At 48.0% G+C, this 26,606-nt stretch overlaps 3 protein-coding genes across 16 annotated transcripts in view; 2 read left to right on the forward strand and 1 right to left on the reverse strand.

Annotated features, from left to right (window-relative positions):
• The window catches only part of Ep400 (E1A binding protein p400), a 105,001-nt gene extending 93,192 nt beyond the window's left edge, over window positions 1–11,809 (forward strand). For 12 of the 13 annotated variants that reach the window (XM_057765707.1, XM_057765711.1, XM_057765709.1 and 9 more), the window contains 8 exons: window positions 5–212; window positions 325–536; window positions 2,253–2,474; window positions 4,596–4,791; window positions 5,261–5,385; window positions 5,874–6,020; window positions 9,491–9,568; window positions 10,068–11,809. In XM_057765707.1, the coding sequence (XP_057621690.1) occupies window positions 5–212; window positions 325–536; window positions 2,253–2,474; window positions 4,596–4,791; window positions 5,261–5,385; window positions 5,874–6,020; window positions 9,491–9,568; window positions 10,068–10,340 (1,461 nt within the window). In that variant the 3' untranslated portion in view covers window positions 10,341–11,809. The remainder of the gene's footprint in view (window positions 1–4; window positions 213–324; window positions 537–2,252; window positions 2,475–4,595; window positions 4,792–5,260; window positions 5,386–5,873; window positions 6,021–9,490; window positions 9,569–10,067) is intronic. The other variant, XM_057765710.1, reaches the window with a different exon arrangement.
• A 987-nt stretch (window positions 11,810–12,796) lies between these two features.
• Ddx51 (DEAD-box helicase 51) lies at window positions 12,797–19,595 on the reverse strand. Of its 2 annotated transcripts, XM_057766044.1 has the most exons (15): window positions 19,294–19,595; window positions 19,067–19,200; window positions 18,307–18,457; window positions 17,904–18,049; window positions 17,753–17,824; window positions 17,488–17,594; window positions 17,241–17,349; window positions 17,006–17,151; window positions 16,711–16,906; window positions 16,515–16,630; window positions 16,319–16,435; window positions 16,038–16,139; window positions 15,816–15,879; window positions 15,584–15,718; window positions 12,797–15,381 (listed from the first exon to the last, which is right to left on the reverse strand). In XM_057766044.1, the coding sequence occupies exons 1-15, from the start codon at window positions 19,574–19,576 to the stop codon at window positions 15,355–15,357; spliced, it is 1,905 nt and encodes a 634-aa protein (XP_057622027.1). In that variant the 5' UTR covers window positions 19,577–19,595; the 3' UTR covers window positions 12,797–15,354. The 2 variants fall into 2 exon arrangements, with proteins under 2 accessions (XP_057622027.1, XP_057622026.1); XM_057766043.1 differs by having other exon boundaries at window positions 19,067–19,595.
• Window positions 19,596–19,663: 68 nt separating this feature from the next.
• Window positions 19,664–24,623, forward strand: Noc4l (nucleolar complex associated 4 homolog). Its single transcript, XM_057766068.1, has 15 exons — window positions 19,664–19,820; window positions 19,903–20,023; window positions 20,485–20,591; window positions 21,085–21,192; window positions 21,829–21,978; window positions 22,079–22,178; window positions 22,297–22,331; window positions 22,641–22,691; window positions 22,778–22,889; window positions 23,127–23,187; window positions 23,362–23,472; window positions 23,584–23,744; window positions 23,835–23,917; window positions 24,136–24,249; window positions 24,337–24,623. The coding sequence occupies exons 1-15, from the start codon at window positions 19,704–19,706 to the stop codon at window positions 24,454–24,456; spliced, it is 1,551 nt and encodes a 516-aa protein (XP_057622051.1). The 5' UTR covers window positions 19,664–19,703; the 3' UTR covers window positions 24,457–24,623.
• The last annotated feature ends 1,983 nt before the right edge of the window (window positions 24,624–26,606 follow it).

The raw sequence follows: 26,606 nt of genomic DNA on the forward strand, positions 1-26,606 counted from the left end.
CTAGACGTCCGGAGGTTCTGCTTCTGCTCAGGTGGTCCATACCCAGCAACGAGCAGTTGGTTCCCCAGCTACTGCCACCACTGACCTGGTGTCCATGACAACAACTCAGGGTGTTCGGGCAGTCACTTCTGTGACAGCCTCAGCTGTGGTCACTACCAACCTGACTCCAGTGCAGACCCCAACCCGGTCTTTAGTGACCCAAGTGTCCCAAGGTGAGAGGCTTGGTGTTTCCCTGAGCTAGTATCTGCTATTGGAGCTTCAGCTTGCAGGTATTATCCAGGACTGCTGAGGATGCCATGGTCTAACAAATCAACCTTTTTATAGCCACAGGAGTTCAGCTACCTGGAAAAACCATCACTCCTGCTGCCCACTTCCAGCTTCTTAGGCAGCAACAGCAGCAGCAGCAACAGCAGCAGCAGCAACAGCAGCAGCAGCAGCAACAACAGCAGCAGCAGACCTCCCAGGTTCAAGTTCCACAGCTCCAGGGCCAGGCCCAGTCTCCTGCACAGATCAAAGCTGTGGGCAAGCTGGCACCGGTGAGCATATCCTTCACCATAACATCACAGGCATATCTGACTTGTTTGCAGTTCAGAGCCTGTTTTACAAAAATCTATCATTGTCTTTAGGTAGAGAGCCTGCTTTTTTGTATTTAACACAATTTTTCATCTAGTAAGTGTGAATCATTCTTCTAAGAAGCATTAGGAAACCTTAGCTTCCTGCCAGCAGGTACATCTCCAAGCATTGTATTACCACAGCTCATTTTCCAGAGAACTGAAAGGCTTGTCTGCACCTTTCTTGGAGGGTAGTGTGAAGATGATCCCTCAGTGCTCCTCTTCTGGAGTAGCTAGGTCAAAGTATGCTTTTCTTTGCTGCTTGTTTGAAAATTGATGTTCCTCGTTTTGCCAGTCTGTTGTCTTGCTGTCTTTGGTGCTAGTGTGTTTACTTTAGAAGGGAATTGTTATGTAACAAATATGCAACAAATGCAGCTTTAATTAAAAGGAACCAGAAAAACAGATGTAATGTGAGTAGACTGATCGCTGGGTCTGCCATTGTGAGCTGCTGATCAGAGGCTTGACTCACTAGAGCTGAGGTGAGGCCACCTCTGTGAAGCTTGGGAAGGACCCAGAGATGAGTCAGTTGTCCCGTGTGTCTTTTGTCAGTATTCTATTTGGACCTCCAGAGTGTGTTTCGTTCTGTTTGAGAGATGGTGGTAAGATACCTCAGATGAAAACTACCTAGCTGTCTGTGGCTACTACACATACCTTAAATCATTTGAAACGCCACAAATTATGACATTCAGTTCCTCATTCAGAGATTATGTTTTAGGGCTCCAAAGCCCCCCAAGGATGTGGCTGCTGAATTATACAGCCCCTTTTCTTCCAGTAAGCCAGAGTAATTGTTCTCACTACTCTAAGGCCAGCAGGGGAAAATTGTCTGATAGCATTGAGATTGCTCCAGTCAGCATTTCTCACCCAGCCCAGCTGCAGGAGTCCTGCTCACCCTCTTGTTCCTTTGTTGTTGTTTTTTTTTCCCCCCACATTCTCCTAATTCAGTTTCAAAGGCATTGTCATTTCTGATATATCCAGAGAGATCTGATAGTTATGAACAGCTCATACATTTGTGGGAAGGGGGTGGGATGTCTTTTTTGTTTTTGTTTTTTGAACTAGTGTCTTGATAACTTCTGTTTTTGAGTCAGGTAATATCACGTAACTGATGTTGGCTTTGAACACCTGGTCCTTCCCCCTTTACTTCCATTGTGCTATTAATTGTAAACTTGAGTAATCATGCCCAGCTCTTTATCTTGTTATCTTCATAAGGTTTATTGCCAAGTTATTATTACTATTGATGGAGTATGGTTACAAAGTCATTATTCTTTATTTAAACTGACTCATGAGAAATAAGAACTTGGAAACCTTGCTGTGACTTTAGTGATCTGTCAGAGTTGCTGTCCCCACTTCTGTGAAGTGCTGATTTTTTTTTTCTTTTTTTGTTTGTTTTTTGAGACAGGGTTTCTCTGTAGCTTTGGAGCCTGTCCTGGAACTAGCTCATGGAGACCAGGCTGGCTTCGAACTCACAGAGATCCACCTGCCTCTGCCTTCCGAGTGCTGGGATTAAAGGTGTGCACCACCACCGCCCGGCAAAGTGCTGATTTTCATTCAGTACACAGTTGGTTTTGGGGGTGGTTTAATTCTGTACCATAAAGGGGGCTTATGGTTGGTGCATGCGGAGAACATACCTTATTTGGGTTTCAGGAACATATCATCAAGATGCAGAAACAGAAGATGCAGCTGCCACCACAGCCCCCACCACCGCAGGCCCAGCAAGGTCCCCCACAGCAGCCGGCACAAGTGCAAGTGCAGACACCACAGCCCCCACAGCAGCAACAGAGTCCTCAGCTTACCACAGTCACAGCCCCACGACCTGGAGCTTTGCTCACGGGCACCACTGTGGCCAACCTCCAGGTGGCCCGGCTTGTAAGTTCCAGTTTATATATTTATTGTCCAAATACCATCTTTGCATTTACTGAAAGTTTTTTGGGTTTGTTTTTTAAATTGTGGCAGGGAGTGCACATGCATGTGTGGTGAGGTTGAACAACTTTGTAGAGTTGGTGGTCTTCTTCCATTGTTACATGAGTTACAGAGATTAAACTGTGATTTCTAGGCTTGTACAACAAGCACCTTAACCTGCTGAGTCGTCTCAGGAGACACCTGCATTTCAGCCAGGCTTCTGTTGCTTGCTCAGCATCATGTTAGGTCTTGTGGCAGACTTAGATTTGAAGCAGAAGATTTGGTCCTTACAGAGGATGATTAGATACTAGACTTTTGGCAAGTTGTGCTAGCACTACTTACAGAACCAGCAAAGTGTCACCAGGCCTGTTAGGGCCTGAATGGTTGGGGATAACAGAAGGTGAATAGTGAGGGGTAGGCACAGCTTACTGACTGTCCTCTTCTTTGCAGAGGAAGGGTAGGGGCAATTTCAGTATGGCTAGAACACAGAACAGCTGATGTTGCAGGCACCCCAGGTTCCATGGCCAGCTAAATAGTGACCACTTGGCAGCAGGGAGAGCCTTTGAGGGTTTGAAGGAAGGAACATAGCAAGATAGTGATGTCTGAAGATATGCACACACTTGTGGTCGATGTGCTGTGGATCTTCTGTGTCACAACAGCCAGTGATGAGTGCCTGTTGGAGGCTTGCCCACCAGTGCTTCCCTAGGAGCTCTGTACGTTTCCTGGTGTTTTGTATTATGAGCTATCTTTAACAAGTGAAGGAACTGTGGCACATGGGCTAATTACCTGCTCAGATCCTTTACTCGGCAACTGTAGCTTGTGCTAGGACTGGGGTCCCAGGTACTTGAGCTCCACTCTGTGTGAGCTCCACTCTGTCTTAGTGAGAGGCCCCCTCCACCAAAGAGGGAGTCTGAGGGTAACTTACTTAAAAAAACAAAACAAAAAATGCAAGCCTGTTGTGACTGTGCTTACAAACTGAGTCAGGAGAGTGGTAACAGCTAGTAGATAGGAGCTTACTGGGCTGTTGCAGAGTAGATTGTAATTAAGCGACAAGCCTTACATGCTAGTTAATACAATAGTACTCGTCTCCTACAGAAATAGTGGTGCTGTTTACAAAGCTTTTGTCAGTGGTAACAAGATCAAATGACTAGATGTTCACTAAATGGACCTAAAAGGTGGGTTAGCAACTGGATTCGTTACTTTTGCTTATCATGGCGGGAAGTTGTGGCGGTGTGAAAAAGAGGAGACAGGTGACATTGCCTCTACACTCAGGAAGCAGAGGCAAATGCCAATGCTTGTCAGACTTTGCTGCTCCTTTTGCTTGTACAGTCTGGGCTCCCAGTTCACATTCAGGTGGGTCTTCCCCTCTGCTCTACAGCCTCCTTACATACTTTCCCAGAGAGTTGTCTCCTGGGCAGTTCTAAATCCAGTCAGGTTGACAGTGAAGGTTAACCTTTCATCAGGCAACTTGGAGAGTGCCAGCTGTCAAGGGAAGAGGCAACAGAACCCGGTGACTCATTCTACTGTTGCATTTTTGCACTGATAGAACAGATGCTTAGCAGGCTGAATGTCAGTTTCAATCCCATGTCTGTGGGCACGTTAGGACTGTGGGTAGCTTTTCCTTTCTAGGTTTCTTTTTATTTTTATGTGTGTTTGGTAATAGACTCATTTTCATTTGCCTTTTGTAAAATGTAATTTAGGGAGAAGAATGCTTGTGGAAAATTGTAGAATTGGGTTGCCTTGATCGTGTTTTCAGATAGGTGGCTATGGCAGTGATCTTGGAGAGAAGGGTGTGGTGGGAGAGTAAGTGGCACAGAGTGAGGAGCAGAAATGAGTGTTTGCAATCTTAACACCAGAACACGGCAGTGGGCAGACGAGCACAAAAGTCTTGTATAGATTCTGTCTGCATGTGTCTGTTAGTGACAAGCAAAAGTCCTGGGAGATTTCCTTTAGTGTCACTGCCTCCTTTCCTCTATCTGTGTAATTTTCTTGGCCTCTGGTCAAGAAAATATTTTTTAAAAAGTAGGAAAGAAAAGGACACACAATGTCTGAATTTCTCTGGATTCTCCTGTTATTTTCACTGTTTAGACCCGGGTCCCTACTTCTCAGCTGCAGGCACAAGGGCAGATGCAAACTCAGACACCCCAGCCTGCTCAGGTGGCCTTGGCAAAGCCTCCAGTGGTATCTGTCCCAGCAGCTGTGGTCTCCTCGCCGGGGGTCACGACCCTGCCTATGAACGTTGCAGGGATCAGCGTGGCAATTGGACAGCCACAAAAAACAGCAGGTACCTTCCTGCAGCTTCTTGCTGTATGCCTTTCCCAGGTGGCCATGCGGTACACAGGGAGCCTTTTCTGTTGGAGATGGTCACTGCCTTGCTCTGTCTTAACACCTGCTTTACACATTTAGTTCTAGGGCTCAGTGTAAATTCTCTTAGGTTTCCAAGTCCCAAGTTTTGGCTCTCAGTTTAACCATTAGCATTCTGACATTTCCCTTGTTTGTCATTTATGAAATAGAAACTGGCAGTGGTGGTGCACACCTTTAATCCCAGCACTTGGGAGGCAGAGTTAGGCAAATCTGAGTTCAAAGACAGCTAGGGTCACACAGAGAAACTGCCTCAAAAGAAAAAAATAACAAACAAAACACCACACTGTTTAATTTGCCTTAGTACAATTCTAGGATTTATTCTTTTCTGAACAGAACCTGGATAAATAGGGAACCCTTGCCAGGACCTAACTGACTAGGTGTTCTTATAGGGCAGACTGTCGTGGCCCAACCTGTACATGTCCAGCAATTGCTGAAGCTCAAGCAGCAGGCAGTCCAACAGCAGAAGGCCATCCAGCCACAAGTTGCCCAGGGCCAGGCTGCCGTCCAGCAGAAGGTATGGGTTCTTTGTGTGAAGTTTTATTTGAGTGCAGGTTTTTGCTGGGGAGGAGGGTCCAAAGTAAACGGGCTACAAGCCTTACAAGGGTGGGATTGCTAGTATGATCAGTGTCCCTTGTTTTTCTTTTTGAGATGTAAGGGATGATGATAGGGTAGGTAGAATCAAGCTGGATGCCAGGTATGGATTTACCAGACTGGAAGGGACTAGAAAAGATTAAAAAAGCAGGAATGGCTCTTCATGTGGAATTCACGGGGACTGTGAGTTCAGGGCAAGGAATACTGCCTTCTGTACTTAGTGTGTTTACTGGTGGTACCACCCCTATGGAAGAAAGGTAGGGCAATGTCAGTATCGTGGGATGGTCTTGACCTTGTTATCTAAAAGGTGCTGTGAAGAGGCCAAATGGTGAAGGCTCTTGGCATCTGTTGAGGGTTTAAATAGGGAACCTGGTTTCACCTGGCTCTGATCCTCTGGTGTCTTTTCTTCAGCTAACCACCCAACAGATCACTGCTCAGGGCCCACAGCAGAAAGTCACCTATGCTGCCCAGCCAGCCCTTAAAACCCAGTTTCTGACCACACCTATCTCCCAGGCCCAGAAACTGGCTGGGACTCAGCAGGTGCAGACGCAAATCCAGGTAAGCATGCTGCTGTGTGCAACTCAGTGCAGATGGTAGGGCCTGTGGAAGAGTACCAGCACCCAGCCAGTGTGGCTAACCAGTGCTTGACCTTTTCTGCAGGGCCCTTTCTGGTTAGTAGGCATGGAGCCTTTCAGAACATAGAGGAGTCTCATGAGTGAGGTCTCAGACTTATGCTGTTGTTATACCAACTTACTTCTTTTGTGTGTTCATGTGTTAGTGTGTGTATGAGAGACTGACTGTGTGTACATGTACACAGATGATGTGTGTGTGTGTGAGAGAGAGAGAGACAGAGACTGACTGACTGTGTGTGCATGTGCACAGATGGTCCCTAAGTAGTCCTGGCCACTCTTGTCACAGATATACAGTGTCATTGCCTGGCTGTGGGTTTGTTGGTGCAGATCCGCATGGATTCCAGAGCTCCCTGTCTGGTGGGTGGGAACAGGAGAAACTTGGTTACTTTATTAGTTTGTGTTTTGGGTAATTGATGAGATTTCATCTTTTCCTGGTTTTTTGACTTTCAAGTCTCCTCTGACATAACCTGTCAAGTTGTCTGCCAGGCTAGTTTTCAGTCTAGATATAAGTTGCTCTGGGGACATTTGTGTGTTTCTTCTCACTCAATGGTGTCTTTAGACGAGCTACTAGAGTATCCAGTCTCTGACTAAAGTCTGTCCTGGAGCCGGGCGGTGCACGCCTGTAATCCCAGCACTGGGGAGGCAGGGATAGCTGGATCTCTGGGAGTTTGAGGCCTGCCTGAACTACAGGGTTGGAAAGGCTCTGGACCAGAAAAGTCTCCAAAGCTACACAAAGAAATGCTGTCTCTGTGTAACTCCAGCTTAGGAGACCCAGTCCCTTCTTTCTTGCCTCTATAGTACCTGCACTCGATATGCACAGGCATACACACATACATGAAACAAAAAGAAATCCACCCCAGAGGTTGTGGCTTCATGATTTTGCTTTCTCACTTAGCTATTTAATCCAAAGAGGGCCTTGATGAAATCTGTGTATGTGAATGCCTGTTATTTATTTTCAAGGCTGCTTATTAAAAAATGTCCATCCTACCTCCACTCTATCCTGTGGATTCCTCCTGTGGGTTCCATCATGCCCCGTTTAATAATTGTGCCACTTGGGTCTCTGGCAGGCATGTTCTTCTGCTCTGTCCTTTAGGACTGTCTTGATGATTTTGGAGTCCAACCATTGTTAGAACTGCATGGATTCAGTAGTAAAAGAGTTGGTAGTCTATGATCTTAGCTTCTAAGTCACCAGGGAATACATCTTCTGTTATATATACCTAAAGGGCCTTATAAATTATGTTAGATGTATTTATTGTGGCATTGGGTATTAATCCCAAAACCTTATGTAAGTATGCTCTGCTGCTGAGCCACATCTCCAGCCTTGTAAAAAAAAAAATTAATTTAGAAAGTTTTGCTAAGTTGCTAGACAACTTTGAACTCCTTTTGTAGCCCAGGTAGACCATGAATTTGTGAGCTTCCTGTCTCAGCCTCCCAAGCAGCTAGCAGATATGAGCGGCTATGTAGGCGTGGGAATGAAAGCTAGGTCTTCCGTATGAGCTCTCAGTTACTGAGCCAGTGCTGCAGCTCTGCTGTTTGCAAATAGTCTGTATTCTTAAACAGAATTTATCTTTAGGTAAACACTGATTTTAAATGCTGCTCCACAATAGTTTAAATATGGGCTGGATGGGTTGATTCCGGACTCTCTGAGCATGGCGGTCAATGAAGACTGATGAGAAGCCAAGGGCAATGGCACTAGGTTTCAATCCTAATACATGAACTGGCTTTGTGGGAGCTTAGCCTGTTTAGAAGCTCACCTTCCTGGACGTAGATAGAAGACCTTCGTCTTCCCGCAGGGCAGAGAATTTGGACTGTTCTTCAGTATCGAGAGGGAGGGGGAATGGTGTGGGGGGAGGAGAAGAGGAGTGGGGATAGGGGGAGGGGAGTGGGGGGAGGGGGCAATATTTGGGAGGAGGGGAGGGAAATGGGAAACGGGGAGCAGGTGGAAATTTTAATTAAAAAAGAATAAAAAATTAATAAAAGAAAAAAAAAAAGAAAAAAAAAAATAAAGTGGCATTTAAAATTAAAAAAAAAAAAAAAAAAAAAAAAAAATAAAAAAAAAAAATAAATATGGGCTGGGCGTGGTGGTGCACACTATTAATCCCAGCACTCAGGAGGCAGATGAATCTCTAAATTCAAGGCTTCTCTGGTTTACAGTTTGTTCCAAGACAGCCAGGGCCACACGGAGACTCGTCTCCAAAAACCAAAGAAAATAAAATATAAATATGTTTCTTGTAGATAATGGTAATTTTGTACACAATCTTGTTCTCTTAACTCTAACCAGGCCTCTCACAAAAGCTGTTTATATATCATTTTGTATTTTCAATGCATAAATTTCTTAATGAAATATATTTTGATCATATTCTTTCCCCTGTTACAACTGCTCCCAGATCCCTAGATAGAAAGCCTACTTCATTCATATGTTCTGTCTCTCAAAAAGCATACTAAAAAACATGGAATCCATTTGGCCAACTATTTCTGGGCATTGGGTCTGTCCTGGAGTGTGTTTAGTATACCCATGACATTGCATTGAAGAATCTGGATTTTTCTCTTTCCCAGCAAATAGCTTCTTGATTGGTGTAGGATTTTGTCAACTTCCCCTGTGTTTACGTTTCTATCTTCTGGCTTGAGCTGTTGATTTTTTTTTTTAAATTATTAACTGTGTGAGTGCTCTCACACTCTCAGATTCCATACTCATGATCCTTGCTTCCACAGGCTTTAGGGTCTCCTTTGTGTAGGCTTGAGGTTACAGAAGTCGACTAAATAGTCAGCTAGCTTGATAAGAGTTTCACTATTGCTTAGGTTGGCCTTGCCCAGGCTGACCTCAAACTTATCATCCTTCTGCTCAGGTAGGCTGGTGTGGACTACCATACTTCAGTGTGTGTGGAACTTTTGTAGCTTTCATGATTCTAAGAATTCAACCTTGCTGCACAAGTTTCATTACTGAGCTACAGCTTCAGCGTTGTTCAGTTTTGACAACAGCAGGAAGTGAACACAGGGCAGAAAGTTTTGCTTTATAGAACGTGAGCTTTCTGTTATGATGGATGAAAACCACTGAGAAATTTTGGTGTCTCTCCTGGTAAGACCTGGCCCACTGGGCTTGCCTCTATACAAAACCTTTATCCGGTGTCACTAAGAACTCAGATAAGGGTGCAGTTCACTCCCAAATCTAATTCATGTATAATCAGTTCCAAGGAAAAGTTAAAATGTGAACCAAGAATCTTGAGTTATTAAATGGTGATTCTGAAAGTGAGTCAGTTGCTCTTTAACCTCCTAGGATCCTGGTGGCATACTTGAGATTGTTTCCCCATGTTACCTGCCATTATTTGTTTGCTTAAAAGCAGAGAAAGATATTTGTGCATGTATTTTGAATCCTATGCCTGCCTTGTTTTGTCAAAGGTTGCAAAACTTCCTCAAGTTGTACAACAACAAACACCTGTGGCCAGCATCCAGCAGGTTGCATCAGCTTCTCAACAGGTAGAGTGCACAGAGACCTGGAGGGTGCTGGGGGGCAAATGTGTTTCAGAAGCAGAATACTAGTGATTAGAGAATTACTTTTGGCTTTCATAATTCACACAAAAACATGAGCTTTCGGGAAAAATGACCTACTGAAGAGGGGGAATTTCCAAGGAAAAACCAGATCTGTGCCCCAACCTGCTCTCAGCAGGTACCTTTCCACAAGACAGGATCACAGCTTCTGGGAGACAAGCTGGCAAATGAAAACACCCTTTTCTGAACCAGAACCCTCTGGTTTGTTTTTACTTTCAGTGCAGTAGTATTTGATTAAAGTGGTGACATTATTTTTTTCACTTTAAGCTGCCCATGAACTTAAAAAAAAAATCAACTAACCCCCTTACATTGGTCTACATCCTTTGCTGTTTTGCTGAGGCTACTAGGTGTATGTGATAGTTCTCTGTTAGAGGGACAGCATTGCCAGGGCTGTTCTCCAGTGACCTGTGATCTCATCTTGGCTCAGGCTTCTCCACAGACAGTGACACTCACACAGGCAACAGCAGCAGGGCAACAGGTGCAGATGATCCCAACGGTGACTGCCACAGCCCAAGTGGTGCAGCAGAAGCTCATTCAGCAGCAGGTGGTAACTACAGCCTCTGCCTCACTGCAGACCCCTGGTGGTCCAGCCCCAGCGCAGCTTCCAGCCAGCTCTGACAGCCCAAGCCAGCAGCCCAAATTACAGATGCGAGTCCCTGCTGTGAGGCTGAAGACACCCACCAAGCCTCCATGCCAATAGGAAGGAAACTGGTTGGTACTATGGCAAGGCTGTCTTAGCAGAATGCTCTACTGTTTTTGGACTCTGGGATCTGCTGCTACCTAGGTTGGCCAAAGTGATTTGACTTTCTCCTGTGTGTGACTAACTGAAAACGCGACAGTTGCAGTCTTTGATGGTTTCACTGTGTGGGCAATGTCCACATCAGTCTTTTGAAAAGCCCTTTAGTTTCTTCTATAGTGTATACTACTCAGTTATGTGGTAGGGACAGCATGTCCTACAGCAGGCTCCAGCTCAGACATGGTCTTTGGTACCATTGAATGTTCAGGGAGATGTAGGAGACAAGAGCAGAACATCAGATGCCCCCACCCCACCCCTCTTTCCAGAGCCTTCACTCAATATGCCAGTGAGGTCCTAGCTTGCATTATGAGCACCCATCTTGCACCAGTGGACAGTGGCTTTCCTTTGAATGAGGCTCTGGGACTGACACCATTTCTGTATAGCCAAGTTTGTGTTTATACACACTGTACTGAGATCCTTTACAGTATTCTTGTGAGAAGCTAGTGTGGGTTACATGTATAGGGCAGCCTGGTGCAGTTGATACCCAGGTTCCCTTATTGTTGTCCTGGTCTAGTCTGGAAGGCATTGTTGTTGTGCCACCCCAGCAGCTCTTCATGAATTTAAACAGCTGTTGCAGTGACAGGCCTGCAATTGAAGGAGAAAAGGTTGGAATGAAAGTTCAGTCCTAAGTTCACTCTTACCACTGTAAGAGTGACTTGTATGGCATTCTTGGGCATAACAGGCTGACTGTGCCTTCTTACCTGCCAGTGCTGAAGCCTGGAAGTTAAGTCTGTGAGGTCTATGCTGTCAGCACTGCAGCCTTGAAGACAGGAGTTGTATTGCTTGAGTTTCTTCCCTGTCATGTCCATCCCATGTGGGCAGGAATGTGACAGTACATCCTGAAGCCCACCTAGAACTCACTTTTGAGCTCATCATGTGAAACTTGGGATAAAAGTAGGAATTAGGTGTTGAAAAACCAGAAGAGGTTTAATATTTTCTGAACCACAAACCTGTCCTACAAGCAAAAACCCATTGTTTTGGCTTAGTGTGTGCTATGTTAGGGGAAGAATAGCCCTTGGGAGGTTCCTGGGTACCTGGCTCCCAAAAGCAGTTCCTATTCCCCATAGTCCTCAGGCAGAACTGAGCTCAGTGGGGGTCCTTGGCCAATGTTGCACTCACCTTTTTCTCCATCCCTCTCACTGTTGTGGCAACAACAGTGTGCCCAAGCCAGGTGGTTGGTAGGAGCAAGAGGCAGGGTCTTCATTTTTGGCAGTTACTTTCATCCATTTTTCAACCAGATAGCTGTTTTCTTTTTTTAAAAAAATGTAATAAACAGGACTGAAATTGTAAATACTTTGTAAACACAAACATTTGTATTTGAATAGGGTTTTGATGTCCTACAAGCAGAAGCTAATAAAAGTGACCTTTCTACATCCTTGTTTTGTCTTTCATGACCAGTGTTTGGAGTAAGGATGTGTTGGTTAGAAAACAAAGCCTTCTGTGTATGTATTGCTCCAAAGCAATGCAGGGCTTGCATGTTCAAGGTCTTCCTCTTTAGTTCCTTGGCCTTGAAGCTACTCTGACACCTGGGTTCCTGTGCAGCTTTCCACCATGGGTGCTGTGTCTGCTTCAGGACTTCACAGTGCCAAAAGGGCTGTAAGTTGAGCCCCTCTTCAGGCACTAGGAAGTAAGTAGAAAAACACCAGAAAAATAATGTTTTGATTTCTACTTAGAACTGTCATGCAAAAGTCAGCCTTCACACCTTCCTTTCCGAACGGCCTTGGGGGTTCAGCTCATACCCAGCCTCACGCAAGCAGATCCCAGGTGGCCCTCCCTGGCTGGTCCCGTGGTGTGTCCACCACCTTCACTAGATGCCTGATCTTGTACAGATCCAACAGGTGAAAGTCGAGTGCTGATCTTGATCAAGATAGTAGATGTGATCATTTCTGACACTGTCCATAAAAATGGACCTCAAGCAAGGTGTAGTGATTCATACCCTTAAAGTTAGCCAGGGGTTTTCAGAGGGGGAATGGGGAAAAAGGACTCACTTTCCTGCCTATCCCTACCCACTGCACAACCCTAAGGCTGACCCCAAACTCATTCATCTTGCCTACCTGCCTAGCAAGTCATTTTACCCACCACACATTGTATGGAGCTCACAAAGAGCTTCACTCTGTCTTTATTGACAGCAAAGCAAGCACCCCACGGGGAATACTTTACAGAAATCTTTAGCTGAGTTTCACAAGGGAAAAGTCACTGGGTCCAGTCATGCCCAACTGACCCAGATAACAGACATAATTATTTATCAACCAACCAATCTTTACGGTAGATTTTAGAAAGTTGCTTCCAAGTCTTTATTTGCTGCTTAAAAAAAAAAAAAAAAAAAAAAAAAAAGATACATGTGCATTATCTGGGTCAGGGCATGAAGAGTACCTAAGATTACAGTAAAACAGTTTGACACACAGTAGGATAGCAGTCTTAAGTAACTTTGTCACCAATAATACTTTTGAAAAAGCTATATTGGAAGCCTTCTATAGACACATTCTAATATATACATACTAGTTTAAATGAAGTTACTCTATGTTGGGGCGGGGGAAGCTCAAAATCCCAACTAGATAACACATGCTAGCAAATAAATAACCCCTGAACCAGGAATGGGTTCCCCTTTTGAGGACCCCCAAATACTGCAGACCATTGCCAATGTTCTCGGTTACCCTTCAGAACAGAACTTGACATAGGACAAGATGCCACATACTTAAAGCTTATACTCAACCTTGATGCTGCTTCCTTACTAGAATCCTGTGAGCACAATGACTAGTCTGACAAGATGGGCTCACTGGTAGTGTGATAGTGGCAACTGTTTTAAAAAAAAGGACAGGCTTCTCTGTATAGCCTTGGCTGCCCTGGAACTTGGCTCTGTAGACCAGGCTGGCCTTAAATTCAGAGATCCCCTTGGTCTAGCCTTCCACGTGTTGGGATTAAAGGTGCGTTTCCCCAGGCCAGGCACCAACTGCTTTCTTAAAAGCAGTTTCTTACTTTTTTTTTCCTTCTGTCTGTTTGCCATGTGTGTGTCTGCTTCTTTAACTGGAATCGCAGGCAGCTATCATGTAGGTACTAGAAACCAAACCTCTGCATCACAGAAAATGCTCAATTACTAATCTTCTCTAGCCTCTCACCCACGTTCTGCCCCATGTGACAGAACCCATATTAGGTACTATTAATGGGGTCAAGAACCTGTGGTTGGACATTCTGGGCTCGAAAACCAAATACTATTATTCTGCTAATGAGCACACTGTTAAAATGACTTTTGATGATATTCCCATACCCATAGATTAAGTGTACCTCTCAGCTCTCATCATAAAAGCTGACTGCACTAGATGGCAGCTGCTCAACTGGTACAAAGTAAGAGACTGTGTGGTGTTGGGCCCTAAAGGGGACATTCCATACCTCTCTCCAAGGCTCAGAGATCTTCAAGTCAGAGGGTACAGAGAAAAGTTAAGAGCCAGAGGTGGGCTCAGAGATTAAGAGCACTGGCTGCTCTTGCAGAGTTCCTGAGTTCTATTCCCAGCAATCACATTGTGTCTCACAGCCATTTATAGTGAGATCTGGTGACCTCAGGCATACATGGAGGCAGAATAAGGTGGTGCATAATTTAAAGGAAAGCTTTTCCAGACACAACAGAACAATATGACAGCATGCACAATTCTACCAGTAGCTGAGGGAAGAACTACTGGCATTTCATTGCTGCTGGAAGTCAGTTTTCTTTGTCCTGTGAACCCTTGTAGGCACTTTTGAGTAAACAACAAAATCAATTCAGTAGGCTTAAAAAGAACAACAAAAAACTTCGGACTTAGGTGGGTGCGGAGATGAGTGGAGGAGAGTTTCATTTCATTGTATAAGATGTTCAAAGCATTAGTAATATCAACAATAAAATGGAAATCTGACTCTCAGACTAGCTGCTAGCAGATTCTAAATTAATCTCATGAGCAAAATCCTAGAGTCAGCAAGGGCCTGAGGATGGTGCCAGTGGCCTGTGTTGCTTTCTTGAGCTAGCCTAGGTGTCCTGAATTAGAGGGGTATTAGTGTGTTGAAGCTATCAGGAAATTGGCATGAGTTCAAGTTATCCATTTTTTTTAAATATAAATGAAAACAGTTTATCTTAATACTATAGATTTTTTTCTTTTTATTTAATTTTTTTACAAAAAGCACAGTCTCTTTGACTATGTTCAGGCAAGCACTCTCCTGTAATTTACTTCATGCTTATGTGGGTACCATCTTGAAGGCTAGTAGCCATGGAAACATCTTAACCAACCTATTCCTGGACTTCAGTGACTTGTCTGGGACAGGCTCACCATAGTCTCTCTGTAGACATGAAATGCTAATGCTAGGCACACTTTAATCTGCTGTCACCATAAGGCTGACCATAGTTTTTCATCACATTCTTTTTTTTTTTTTTCTTTTTTTTTTTTTTTGTTTCTCGGGACAGGGTTTCTCTGTGGTTTTGGGTCTGTCCTGGAACTAGCTCTATTTTATTTATTTATTTATTCATTCATTCATTCATTTATTTATTTATTTATTTAGATTTTTCGAGACAGGGTTTCTCCGTAGCTTTTTGTTTCCTGTCCTGGAACTAGCTCTTCTAGACCAGGCTGGACTCGAACTCACAGAGATCCGCCTGCCTCTGCCTCCCAAGTGCTGGGATTAAAGGCATGCGCCACCACCGCCCGGCGTTCATCACATTCTTGAAGGCACCCTTCAGCTTTACCTGAGCTTATTTCCAAAGACAGTTGGACCCCAGCAGTACAAACCAAGGGCCATTACTTTTCAGGACCAAGCCAACATCTAGGCTGCCTAGCCCAAGATGACCATGGTGCTTGCAGGGAAGGGTTGTTTCTATTGGAACCCCAAGGAACCATATCTTTTGCTTAAACACAACATTCATTTCAGCAGGATGTTCCCCCTGGGCTTTTGCTCCCATCTAGGCCATCTTCAGCTTTTGCTCTTCCTGTGGAGAAAAGGGATCATCCTTACCTGCTGTCTGCAGAGCCCTTGCCCTACAACTGGGACACAACAGGTGCTGTGCTCAGGAGGCATGTCCCATGGCATGAGGCTGCTTCCTGCTTACCTCCCTTTCCTAGAATGTGTTATGACATTACCAGAGCTGAGCTGGATTTGCAAAAGCCCCACCTGGGTCCAAAAGCACTCACCTTGACAATCTTCTCCAGCTGAGACAAGGCCATCTCGTAATGAGGGACCAGGGGCTGCAGGAGCTCCCTGGTGATCTCATGGTGTGCCACCTCAGGCACCCCAGCTTCTGATATCATCTGGAGGAACTTCCTTTCCTAAAGGGAAGAGGTTTCATGGACAGGGTGGGAACAAATGCCATTTGCAGTAGCATGCATTTACCCATGATATCTGCTGGGAACTACATGGTCTTACCTGCACTTTCAGGAGAAGTGTGAAGGCCTGGCCTGTTTTTCCAGCTCGGGCTGTTCTCCCAACCCTGAAACCAAGCATAAGTGTTTTCTGGCCCTAACCCTGGAGACCTAATCGGACACCTGCTCTCTTGGCCACACAGCACACAAACCAAGATGCAAGATCCCACATATAATGGCCAAGAGCTCATAAGCCCCACAGCAGCCACTGCTGACTAGACTTTACCTATGCACATAAGTTCGTAGGTACTGGGGGGCATCATAGTTGATCACCAGCTCCACACCCTGCACGTCGATGCCTCGAGCAGTAGCATCTGTACTGATAAGGCTGAGGAGACATGGGTACAGGGGCTCAGAGGGCCAGAAACACTTAGCAGTCACATGTGTACCCACTCTGCCAGGGTTGTTCCAAGGCTCTCTTGGAAGCCAGCTAACCCAGGGACTAGAAGGGCCCAGTAACACCCCACCACTACACAGTTAGGTCCTGTCTGTTTTCCATGTACTCACAGCTGGATCTTTCCCTGTTCAAACTGCTTCAAGATTTTTTTCCTTTGGCCAGGTCCATAGCGGGAGGAGAATTCAGCCACACTCACACCCCCAAAAGCTTGTGTTAACAGGAAGAGTCTGGGTAGGTAAGAAATAGAAGCCAGGTGGTGCCAGGATCTAGTCTGTATTAGCTATACCCTGCCTTGGTTCAGCTTACCTGTGGGAATTCTCTCGAGAGTTAGTGAAGCAAAGGGCCCTAGAGAAGTTCATCCCAAGGACCAGGTGTAAGACAATAAGTGGCTTCGAGCTGAGTTTACAGGGTACATAGTGGTGCTGTGGGAAATGGACAGCAGGTGCTAGCCAGAAGCCCTGGGCCTAGGCACCAACTTGCCCCACATGCCCTACTTGCTTACCGTGAGCCCCACAGGGAAGGTGTACTTCCCCCCAAAGTTTCCATCCATCTCAACTGTGTCTTTAGGGCCACTGTGTCCCAGCTTTGTGGAAAAAAGCCTTGGCTGGTAGAGGCCAAGCCGCTGCAGCTTCTCAGGGTTCTGGGTCAGTGTGGCTGAGAACAATAACTTCTGTAGAGGCATCTGGGGAGAGCAAGTGCTGGAAAACCAAGGGCGTGTTAGGACAGGATTCCTCAAGCCACTCTGACTGCTATTTTAGGGCCAGCAAGGGGAGCTGAGAAAGGGAGCAGCAGGCTACCTGGCAGCAGTCACAGCCTGGGGCTGTGTCCTCTGGAGCAGGGCACAGGAGCCTGAGGGGCCTGCACTGTAGAAGGCTGCTGCCACCACTCTGGGCAGCCAGGACTGGTGCATGCTGTCTATCATCCGGTCAGCCTCATCAATGATCTACAGCAGACAGGAACCAAGGGTCAACTGAAGACTCCCCAATGACATCACCCCAGCTCAGGGACCCAGGTGTCCAGAAGGTGGCCTACCAGGAAGCGGAGCTGCTGGAGGCTGAATCCTGGGGTCTGGTCAATGTGGTCCACCAGGCGGCCAGGTGTGGCCACCACAATATCAGCCAGGCATCGGTAACCATCTACCCTACAAACCAGAAAGACTCAAAGAAGGGCCATCTAACAGCAAAGCCTCACATGTAAAGACCTAACACCACCCTAATCAAAGGACACCAGCTGGGCTGGAGAACGACCTTCTGCAGAGCCCCCCACCTGGCACACCTACGTCTTCTGGACAAGGCTCTCCTGCTCCTTGGCCAGTGACTTCTGTCCAGTCACCAAAGCAACCCGCAGAGGTGTGGTATCCGTGTAGATGTTAAATACTTTGCTCACCTGCAAAAGGAGTCTGTCACTGGTCTAAAATAGACAGTGGCCCCTGCTATGACAAAGACTCTTGAGTTTAACACAGGTGGTCAAGGGATAAGTACCATGTACATCCAGCAGGGCAACTAAAGCTTGGGATACAGACTTCTGGATACAGAGGGGCATACCTGTTGGGCCAGTTCCTTAGTAGGAAGCACAACCAGTGCACGGATGTGGCAGACCACTCGATGCAGCAGGGCCTGTAGGGACAGAGATGATCTGTGACACCAGGACCCTCCCTGCTGTGCTTTAGCTAGAAATGTGTACTCTGATACTCACTTGTACCACAGGGACAACAAATGCCAGTGTTTTCCCACTGCCCGTTGGGGCAGACACACAGAGGTCACTAGGTTGGTATCCACCTCTGCCTACTAGAAACCCACTATCTGCACTCTCCAAGAGGGCAGGAATCACAGCTGCCTGGACTGTAACGAAGGAAGAAAAGGAACAGGTGAATTATATGCTAGGATATACCATGTCGCCCAGGAGATCTCCTGGCCAAAGATGGCAACTGGATTGGATAAGACCTAAGATAATCATGAGGAGCCTGAGCCCAAGGATGCAGAAGCTCACTGATCCCAGTGTGAAGTAGGGACCCCTAAACCACAGCCCTTACATTGGGAAGCCCAAGGGAAGGCTGCCTTGGGGAGTTCACCCCATCATCTGCCCAGGGCTGAAGGACCTGGAAAGTAGGAAGAGATGCCATTAGCCCTCAGCTGCTTCTGCAAGTCAGGGTGAACCTCATGGATGTCTTCGATAGGAGTAAGATCCTCAGTGACGCTCTTCTTGACACAGCTTGGCTTTGCCAGCCATGCTGGCAGGAAAGGCTGGACCTAAAAGAGTAAAAAAAAAAACACAAGAGTTCTGCAGAGCCCTTCAGGCTCATGGAGCAACACCAGTTATCAGAAACTAGGAACAACAGAAGAGACCCTAACAGCAGCTTCTATAGAGGCACCTAGGGAGAGTAAGTGCTGGAAAACGAGAGCAAACATTAGCAGGGTGAAGAACGTATTAGCAGGGCAGGTTTCCTTGAGCCACCCTGACTCTCATTTTAGGGCCAGCAAGGGGAGCTAAGAAAGGGAGCAGCACTCACATGGAGCAGTCAACCCTGATGCAAGAGCTGACTTAGTCCCTCCTCAACCCTTCACCACCACCCATTCTTGGTAGTCTTCGGACAAGAAGCCCAGACCAGCAATTGCCTCACTACGGCCAGAAATGTTTCTGCGGGGGCCGCCAGATACACCAGGCTCCAATAGGTCTCACACGTCTGTGGACTTTAGTTTTCAGAGTGTCCTCACATACCCTAAGGAACTCTATAAGCCTCCCGCCATTCTATAGTTAGAGCCAAGTAAGGGCAAAAACAAAACCAAACCCACAAACAACACTCCCACCCCGCCCCGATAAAGCTGAAGAGTAGCGGGCGGACGGCCAGACTCACTCACCTTTGGTGTCTTCCTTCTTGCAAAGTCCCCCAGCACAGGCCCTGGAGCCGGGGGTCTCGGGGCCTCCTCTGGGGGCTTCTCAACTGAGTCCTCTAAGTCGGTGTTGAGCTCTCTAGGCGACTCTTCGCCTCTCCCTGCGCGACACAACAACAGAGGGGACATTAACCCCGCAGCGCACCCAGGAAAAAGCCTCCAAGCCCCGTCCACATCTCGGCCACATGGCCCACCTGCATGCACACCGTAGTCCGCTTTCTGCCGCTTCGCCCTAGGGGCCTCCGGGCTCTGAGCCACAGAGCAGCCACGCCGCCGCCGGGGCCGTCGACGCCGCCTGCCTGCCGCTTCCACGGCCTCCCCGGCGGGTTCAGGCTTCGGTTCCTGCTGCTGCCGCTCACGGGCTCGGTTCTGCAGCCGCTCGAGCAGCACTCGTGCCCGGCTACCCGCCTCTACCTCTACATCCCCCAGTCCGGAAGCCTCCGGGCCTGCGTACCGCGCTACGTGGAATAGTGCCATAGTCGCAGCACGCCGTCGCTCTTTCTCGGCGCTCCTTGATGACGCGACCAGACCGAGCCATAGCAGACGTCACAGGCGCGACTAAGCTCGGTGTAGACATCTGTTTCCGGTAGTCCCTCGCGGCAGCATGGATCGTCCCCTGGCTTCGGCGGGCTCCCGTGGGGAGCTTGGCCGTCTACTACAGGCGGTGCTAACGAGCCGCGGCCAGGCCAACGCGGTGTTTGACATCCTGGCTGTACTTCAGGTGAGCCGCGCGGGCGGCCCTGGGGCGGCAAACGGGAGGCACAACTGGGCCCAACGTCACCCTTTCTGACCTCCCGCCTCAGTCCGAGGACCCTGAGGATATCCAGGAAGGAGTGCGTACGTGCAGCCAACTCTTCGGTACCTTGCTGGAGCGGGAAGAGCTCTTCGTGGGCTCGCTGCCACGCGAGGACGGGGTCCTGGCAGGTAAAGTGACCTGGAGGGGCTGGGGTGCTGTCCGCCAGGCCGCCCCAACGGGACCCGCTTTGTTAAATAACACCAGGAGGAACACGCCAAGCTGGGGCCCTGTCATAGACTTTACGGTGTAGGAGGACTCAGTCCATTGTGGCTCAGAAAGTGAGATCCGTGTACTTGCCAGGCCTACACGAACTCGTGTACTAGCAACTTTTTCCCTCAGGGTTTTAATTGTGCCACTTCAAAGTTTGGTGCTATCACTGCCCTAGTGTTTGGGAGATCCAGATCCTGAGGCAAAGTGAGAAGAACTGTATTTCAGTATCTAGTCCCAGTTTGCAGAGATCAGAAATGGTCTTTTCCAAGGCCTGGTCTGGGTACAGGTTCACAACTGAAGATGGGAGACATTGGGTTTAGGACCTTGGTCTGGCTTGGCACACAAACATCAGTGGGAGTTAGCTCTCCTCTGTTCTCAGGATCCCAGGGAGCCACACACAAATACAAAGTTTGGATGAGACACCGCTATCACAGCTGCTGTAATCGCCTGGAGGAGCTCCTGACCCATCCCTCCTTCCAAGTCAAGGTGAGTCTTGAAGTCCTTGGCCCAGCTTCTCTAAAGCACAGGTAGGGGCTGCTTTTGTGAACACTTCTCTCCCTGTTTAAGAGAAGTTACATGTCTTCATTGCTCTTTTTCTTCCACAAAGATTTATGGTATGGTATTTGTGGTGTCTGTAACCCTAGTTCTGGGCACCGTATCTGCTTTGCATATTGTCATGTTTGGTTTGGTATCTCCAAAATTGCTTGATGAGAGAGCAGTTAGGTGGCTTCCCCTGCAAGCCCAGCTTGTGTACATGCCTCAGGCCAAATTCTGTTATAAGTTCTGTCCCCAAGTCAACAAGAGCATGTCACTGTCACCATCATCACATACATGTAACACGGAGCAAGGTAAGGTGTGATCTCCTTTCTCTCTTACTTGTCCTGGGCCAAAGCCTGGTTGGGAGCGACCCTGAGGCTAGGTGAACTCTGGGAGGCCATCTAGATGGGGACATCATGGTTACTCTTTCTCTGCTTCCCAGGAGCTGGCCCTCAAGACACTCATGAAGTTTGTAAAGCTGGAAGGAGCGAAACCCCTGGAGAAGCCCCAGTGGGAAAGTCACTACCTCTTCCCCCGCACACTCTTTAGGGTAAGGCCTTAGTAGGAGCTGGAAGACTGTGGTGGCCAAGCCTAAGATGGTTTCGTGAGTTAGTTTCCTGAACAGATAGCTGGGGCATATTATGTTCCTGTTTTGCTTTGACCTGGGAACTAAGCAAGGCTTACTGCTCACAGGTCTCTGTTGTAGCACAATTAATAAAAACCCAGAGACAGATATTGGCATTCAGCCTGAAGTTCATAAAAGCAAAATAGCCAGCCTCTGGCTTTTACCTCTACCTCAGTCTGAAATGGTGATGCTGCCTCCAGGAATCCTCAGAACAAGACTGAGAGCTGTCTCCTCGCCTCCTATATTCCTCTCTAGTGCTGGAACTAAAGGTGTGCACTACTTCCGCCCAGTTTGGATGGCAGACTAGTATAGCTTCTAGGATTAAAGGTGTGTGTCACCACTGTCTAGTCTGTAAGGCTGACCAGTGGGGATGTTTTACTCTCTGATCTCCAGGCAAACTTTATTGAAATACAAATGAAATATCACTATATTCTGTCTTGTGAATTGGAGAGGAAATGGCAGACAGCCTGGTGGTGTGGAGCTTGATGGATGGTGACATCCTTCTTGACATGCTAGGACCATTTTGTGGAAGAGAGTCATTCACCCTGTCTTTCTCCCCAGGCAGTGGTAGGAGGCCTGCTCACACCCGAGGATGACCATAGCCTGCTTATCTCCCAGTTTTGCGAATACTTGGAATATGATGATATCCGGTACCACACAATGCAGGCGGCCACAAGCACTGTAGCCCAAGCCACCAGCCAGCAATCTGAGGTAAAAAGCTGGGTTCCATCACCATCCTATGCCCTAGTGCCTCAGGGAGGCAAGTAGATGGCAGCAGCCTGGGCAGTCGCTCAGGCCAGGCTTTCTGCAGGCGTCACCCACCTTCTGGAACAATGCCTTCATGTTGCTGTCTGCTGTGAACCTGCCCCTCCAAGAGCATGACCTTACCAAGTTCTATGTGAAGCACACAGGTGAGTTCTGAGCAGGTTAAGGCCCACTGGAGCCTGACCCTGGTAGGAGGGCTCCTGGAGAGATCCAGGCCTCTCAGCCTGGCTAGCCACTGTCTTCCCCTTTTTGCTGTGATTTCAGAGACATCAGACAAATGGAAGGTCATTCACTTGAAGGTGAGATGCTTTCAGAGACTGAAGACCTTCCTTGGCATGGCCTCCTCTCTGGGCAGTTATAGGCAATAGCATATACTCCATTGTCTCAAGTAATGCCACTTTTATGTGTTACTATAACCAGCTTCAGACCTGAGTCCTGCGCCCCTCTGTTCTTTGTCTCTCCTTGTGCTGAGACTTGGCATCACAGACTGGCCTGGGTCTTTCAGGGTCAAAGGCCCACAGTTGACTGCAGAAGGACTGGGTGGGTGGGTGTTGGCAAGGTGGGTCTGGGGTTTATCAGGATACACATATTGCCTGGTCCCGTTGCAGGAGCACAGAAAAGCTTTCCAGGAGATGTGGCTTGGGTTCCTTAAACATAAGGTAGGGTGTGGTAGGTGAAGCCCCTGGTTTTATTGTGGGCAGTGGGGGGAAGGGGAGCAGCTCCATGACTGCCATGGTCTCTACAGCTGCCCCTCAGCCTCTACAAGAAGGTACTAGTGGCTATGCATGACTCCATCCTGCCCCACCTGGCTCAGCCCACCCTCATGATTGACTTCCTCACAAGTGCTTGTGATGTGGGTGAGTGAGACTTCCACTTAGGTTATTCGGCAAGGGGCACTCACTCACTGTGCATGGGCCCAGCTGCCATCTCCTGCCTGACAGATCTGAGCTAAACTCCCATGACCTTCCTGCATGTGACCGTAGGTAGTCAGTCACTCTATAGGCTGGCCACCTGCATCTATGCCCACTCCTCCCTTACCTACTCAGGCCTAGGGTGAGCAAGGTGTAGCCTCATGTCTTCCTGTGTTTCTGCAGGTGGTGCCATCAGCCTCCTGGCCTTGAACGGGCTTTTCATCCTAATCCATAAGCATAACCTGTGAGTACCAAATAGGACCACACTGGTCTGCTGTCTAGTTTTCTCTCAAAGGCCTTTGTTGCTCACCTGGGAGGCTAATGCAGAAGAGGTGCAAGAGGAGGAGCCTTGGTTACCTGGGGGGTTCTGTCCCTTTAAGCAGTTCACCTCCTGTATCCTCTCTGTTCCCTCCCTCAGGGAATACCCTGATTTCTATCAAAAGCTCTATGGCCTCCTGGATCCATCCATCTTTCACGTCAAGTACCGAGCCCGGTTCTTTCACTTGGCTGACCTCTTCCTTTCCTCCTCGTGAGTGTTGGGAATATCCAGCTCCATGGTCTGTGGGGGATATAGTTCTGGTTAGGGAGGCAGTGGAAGGATGTTTGGGGACCTATTTTCTCATACCTATTTCCTTCCCAGTCACCTTCCCGCCTACCTGGTGGCTGCCTTTGCCAAACGCCTGGCCCGGCTGGCCCTAACAGCACCTCCTGAGGCCCTTCTTATGGTCCTGCCCTTTATCTGCAACCTGTTGCGTAGACACCCTGCCTGCCGAGTTATGGTGCATTGTCCACAGGGCATTGGTGAGCGTGAGTAGCTGGGCGTCATGGCACACCCTGGCTCCTGTGGTCCAAAAGGCCAGGTGGCAAATGGAATCTTGATTCTGTTTGTAGAGCTAGATGCTGATCCATATGACCCAATAGAGAAGGACCCAGTCAGGAGCCATGCCTTGGAGAGCTGCTTGTGGGAGCTGCAGGTGAGTCACCTGCCTGTCCAGCTTCTAGAAGGCATTTGAGTCTCCACTGACACATCTCCAGCAGCCCCTAGAGATCTTGGTCACACAGGACACCATGCCAGGGTATGCTAAGATACTAGGTTGCTGGTGACCCCACACTAGCTCAGGGCTTCAAGCTCCATTCTAAGGCCCTGCTGCTATGTCATGAGGTTTCTGACATCACTCTAACTTGCTCCTAGACTCTTCAGCAGCACTACCATCCTGAGGTATCCAGAGCTGCCGGGGTCATCAACCAGGTGCTATCTGTCCCTGAGGTCAGCATTGCGCCACTCCTGGAACTTACTGCTTATGAGGTGAGAGCTGTGCACAGGGCTGTTGGGGTGCAGGCCACGGGGACTACTGCATCCAGCCCAGTGCCACCCATTGTCTGTCCTTTGCAGATCTTTGAGCAGGACCTGAAGAAGAAGGCACCTGGGTCAGTGCCCCTGGAGTTCATCCCATCTAAAGGCCTGCTGGGCCGACAGGATCACCTCTGCACCCAGTTCTTCACTCTCACCTGACCTGGCCTCATCTCCTAAGAATTTTCTTTTTGTGTCTGAGACAGACTCTCACTTTGTAGCCCAGGCTGGCCTGTAACTTGTGGTCCCCCTGGCTCAGCTTCCCTGGTGCTGAGGTACAAGGGTCTACCACCATGTCTGCGTTCAAATAAATGTTTTTTTTTTGTTTTTGTTTTTTTTTAAAGGGAGTATATCTGGCCAGTCGGGTCTTGGGCAGAGTTGGAATCTTTGGGCCAAGTTCCTTCCCTGCTAGGCAGGCAGGGGCTGCCAGAGTCCTCTGCCTTTCTTGTAGCCTGGAGGACAGGACAGAGGGTTTGGATACTTCCACAGGGATCCTGGGTAGGTGGCACAGGAGCACTGGGCCCATGTTTTAATAGGGCAGCCCTGCTATATCCAGCTGTGCTTAGTTTAGACTCATGTGAGGCAGGGTACCCAAGTGGTGTCCTGGGGACACAGATCTGCCCCATTCTTCTGGGCTGCTGTAAGTCTACCTGCTCTTTACCACAGAGAGTCTAGTTTCTATCAGTTTCATCTGAAGGTTGTTCAAAGAGATGTGTTGGCTCTGTAGTGATTCAAGCAGATGAGTATACTGCCCTGTTTCTACTCCCAGTTTGGCTGTTTGGAGTCTGTGTGAACCCATTTGCAAGGGATTGGCCAGTAGGCCCTACTGTGCATGACTTGTAAGGTTTTGACAAAAATGATGGTGGGTGGATTTGTTTGCCATGTGCAGATTTGGGAACACAGGACTGGCTTCCATATGTCATTGCCGTAGCCACGTTTTTGCTCTCCTCCAGTCATTCTGGTTCCTGCCGGAGGGCATTTCTGCTGGCCACACCATTTCTCTAAATTACCCCATTATTCAAGCTCTGTTTGGAATGTGGACTTGGTGGTACTCCACAGGTGGAACTGAGTTATGAGGGTAAGATGGTTGGGATCAGCAAGAGGACCCTGGAAGCTCTGTGGGATGCCCAGAACTTCCTGAGGCCAAGCTTCTGTGGATCACATAGAACGGAAGTGAGCAAGCTGCCCAGGAGGAGGCAGAGGAGTCTCCTGGAAGGCAGCTTCCCCATGTTAGTGACTACAGTTGTGAGTCGTCCTCTCTGTGCTTAGTTCTCTGTGGGCAATGTGTATAACATCTAGTTGGGTCAGGCTCTTTAGGGCCACCTCACATGTTGCTTGCTTGCAGGGAAAGGCCTGTGGTGGTGTCTACACAGTGAGGACACACACACTGACTGACTGGCGTCACACATGGACTCTGCCATTGCGTCCTTGCACAGGGCCCAAAACTGGGAGCGAGCCGCACAGGACTGGACGGCGTGCTGAGTGTTGGAGGGTTACCAGTATGCCAGCATTTGGTATTTTCCATCCCATCCTATGCTGGCTCCTGTGGCTCTTGCCTTGGTAAAGGAATGTTTCTCATTTCCCTGGGGGGTCTCAGAAGGTAGGTGTTGTACATAAACTACCAGAGACTCCAGCTCTTAATTTTCTCCTGCCCACTGTTGCCCTTAAAGTGGTTGCCCAATCACCTGATGGCTTTTCCTTTACCACTGGGTCATCATAAAGTCAGGCCTTTGAGACTGCCCAACTGTCAGTATAGGTTGTTACTGACCAAAGTTCCCATATTGTTATCCGTATGGTTCTTTTGCCAGTCACATGGTGCTTATTTTCATTCATATTGCTGCTACCTGCCCATTCTGGTTTGGCACCCATGCAGATACGACTGGTCACCAGCCATCAGTATGAATTGGGGATGTCCCTTCTAGTATTCAGTCAGGTTTGGCTGGAGAGTCAATTGCAAGAGGCAGGAGAAGAGGTTCTGGCTTTAAATGGCACTGGCCCCAGTACCACCTACATAGCATTGGTGATAAGGGTTAGTCTATTGCTGTGTTGACTCTCACGACCAAAGCACCTTAGGGAGGAAAGCGTTTGTTTGGCTTATAACATTGTTCATCAAAGGAAGTAGGGACAGGAACTCAAATGGCAGGAACTTATGGTAGAGACTATGGAGGTAGCCTTGGTTGTTCTGGAACTTGCTTTGTAGACCAGGCTGGCCCTGAATTCACAAGGATCCACCTACCTCTGCCTCTCTAGTGTGGGGTTAAAGGTGTGTGCCACCACCATCCGCAGATGAGCCTGCTTATAGAACCCAGATC

The sequence above is a fragment of the Chionomys nivalis genome, chromosome 3 (assembly GCF_950005125.1).
Source record: "Chionomys nivalis chromosome 3, mChiNiv1.1, whole genome shotgun sequence".
In the NCBI taxonomy this organism is placed as follows: domain Eukaryota; kingdom Metazoa; phylum Chordata; class Mammalia; order Rodentia; family Cricetidae; genus Chionomys; species Chionomys nivalis.

Bases quoted from the DNA above. Each gene is read 5' to 3' on its own strand.
- Ddx51 (XM_057766043.1), bottom strand. From the start codon at position 19,576: ATGGCACTATTCCACGTAGCGCGGTACGCAGGCCCGGAGGCTTCCGGA. The intron at 17,350-17,487 runs GTAGGTGTGCCA...TCTGGTTTGTAG, and splicing joins GAGAGCCTTGTCCAGAAGAC to GGTAGATGGTTACCGATGCC. The intron at 16,631-16,710 runs GTAAGCAAGTAG...CATTTCCCACAG, and splicing joins CCTTCCCTGTGGGGCTCACG to CACCACTATGTACCCTGTAA.
- Noc4l (XM_057766068.1), top strand. From the start codon at position 19,704: ATGGATCGTCCCCTGGCTTCGGCGGGCTCCCGTGGGGAGCTTGGCCGT. The intron at 19,821-19,902 runs GTGAGCCGCGCG...CTCCCGCCTCAG, and splicing joins ACATCCTGGCTGTACTTCAG to TCCGAGGACCCTGAGGATAT. The intron at 22,890-23,126 runs GTGAGTGAGACT...GTGTTTCTGCAG, and splicing joins CACAAGTGCTTGTGATGTGG to GTGGTGCCATCAGCCTCCTG.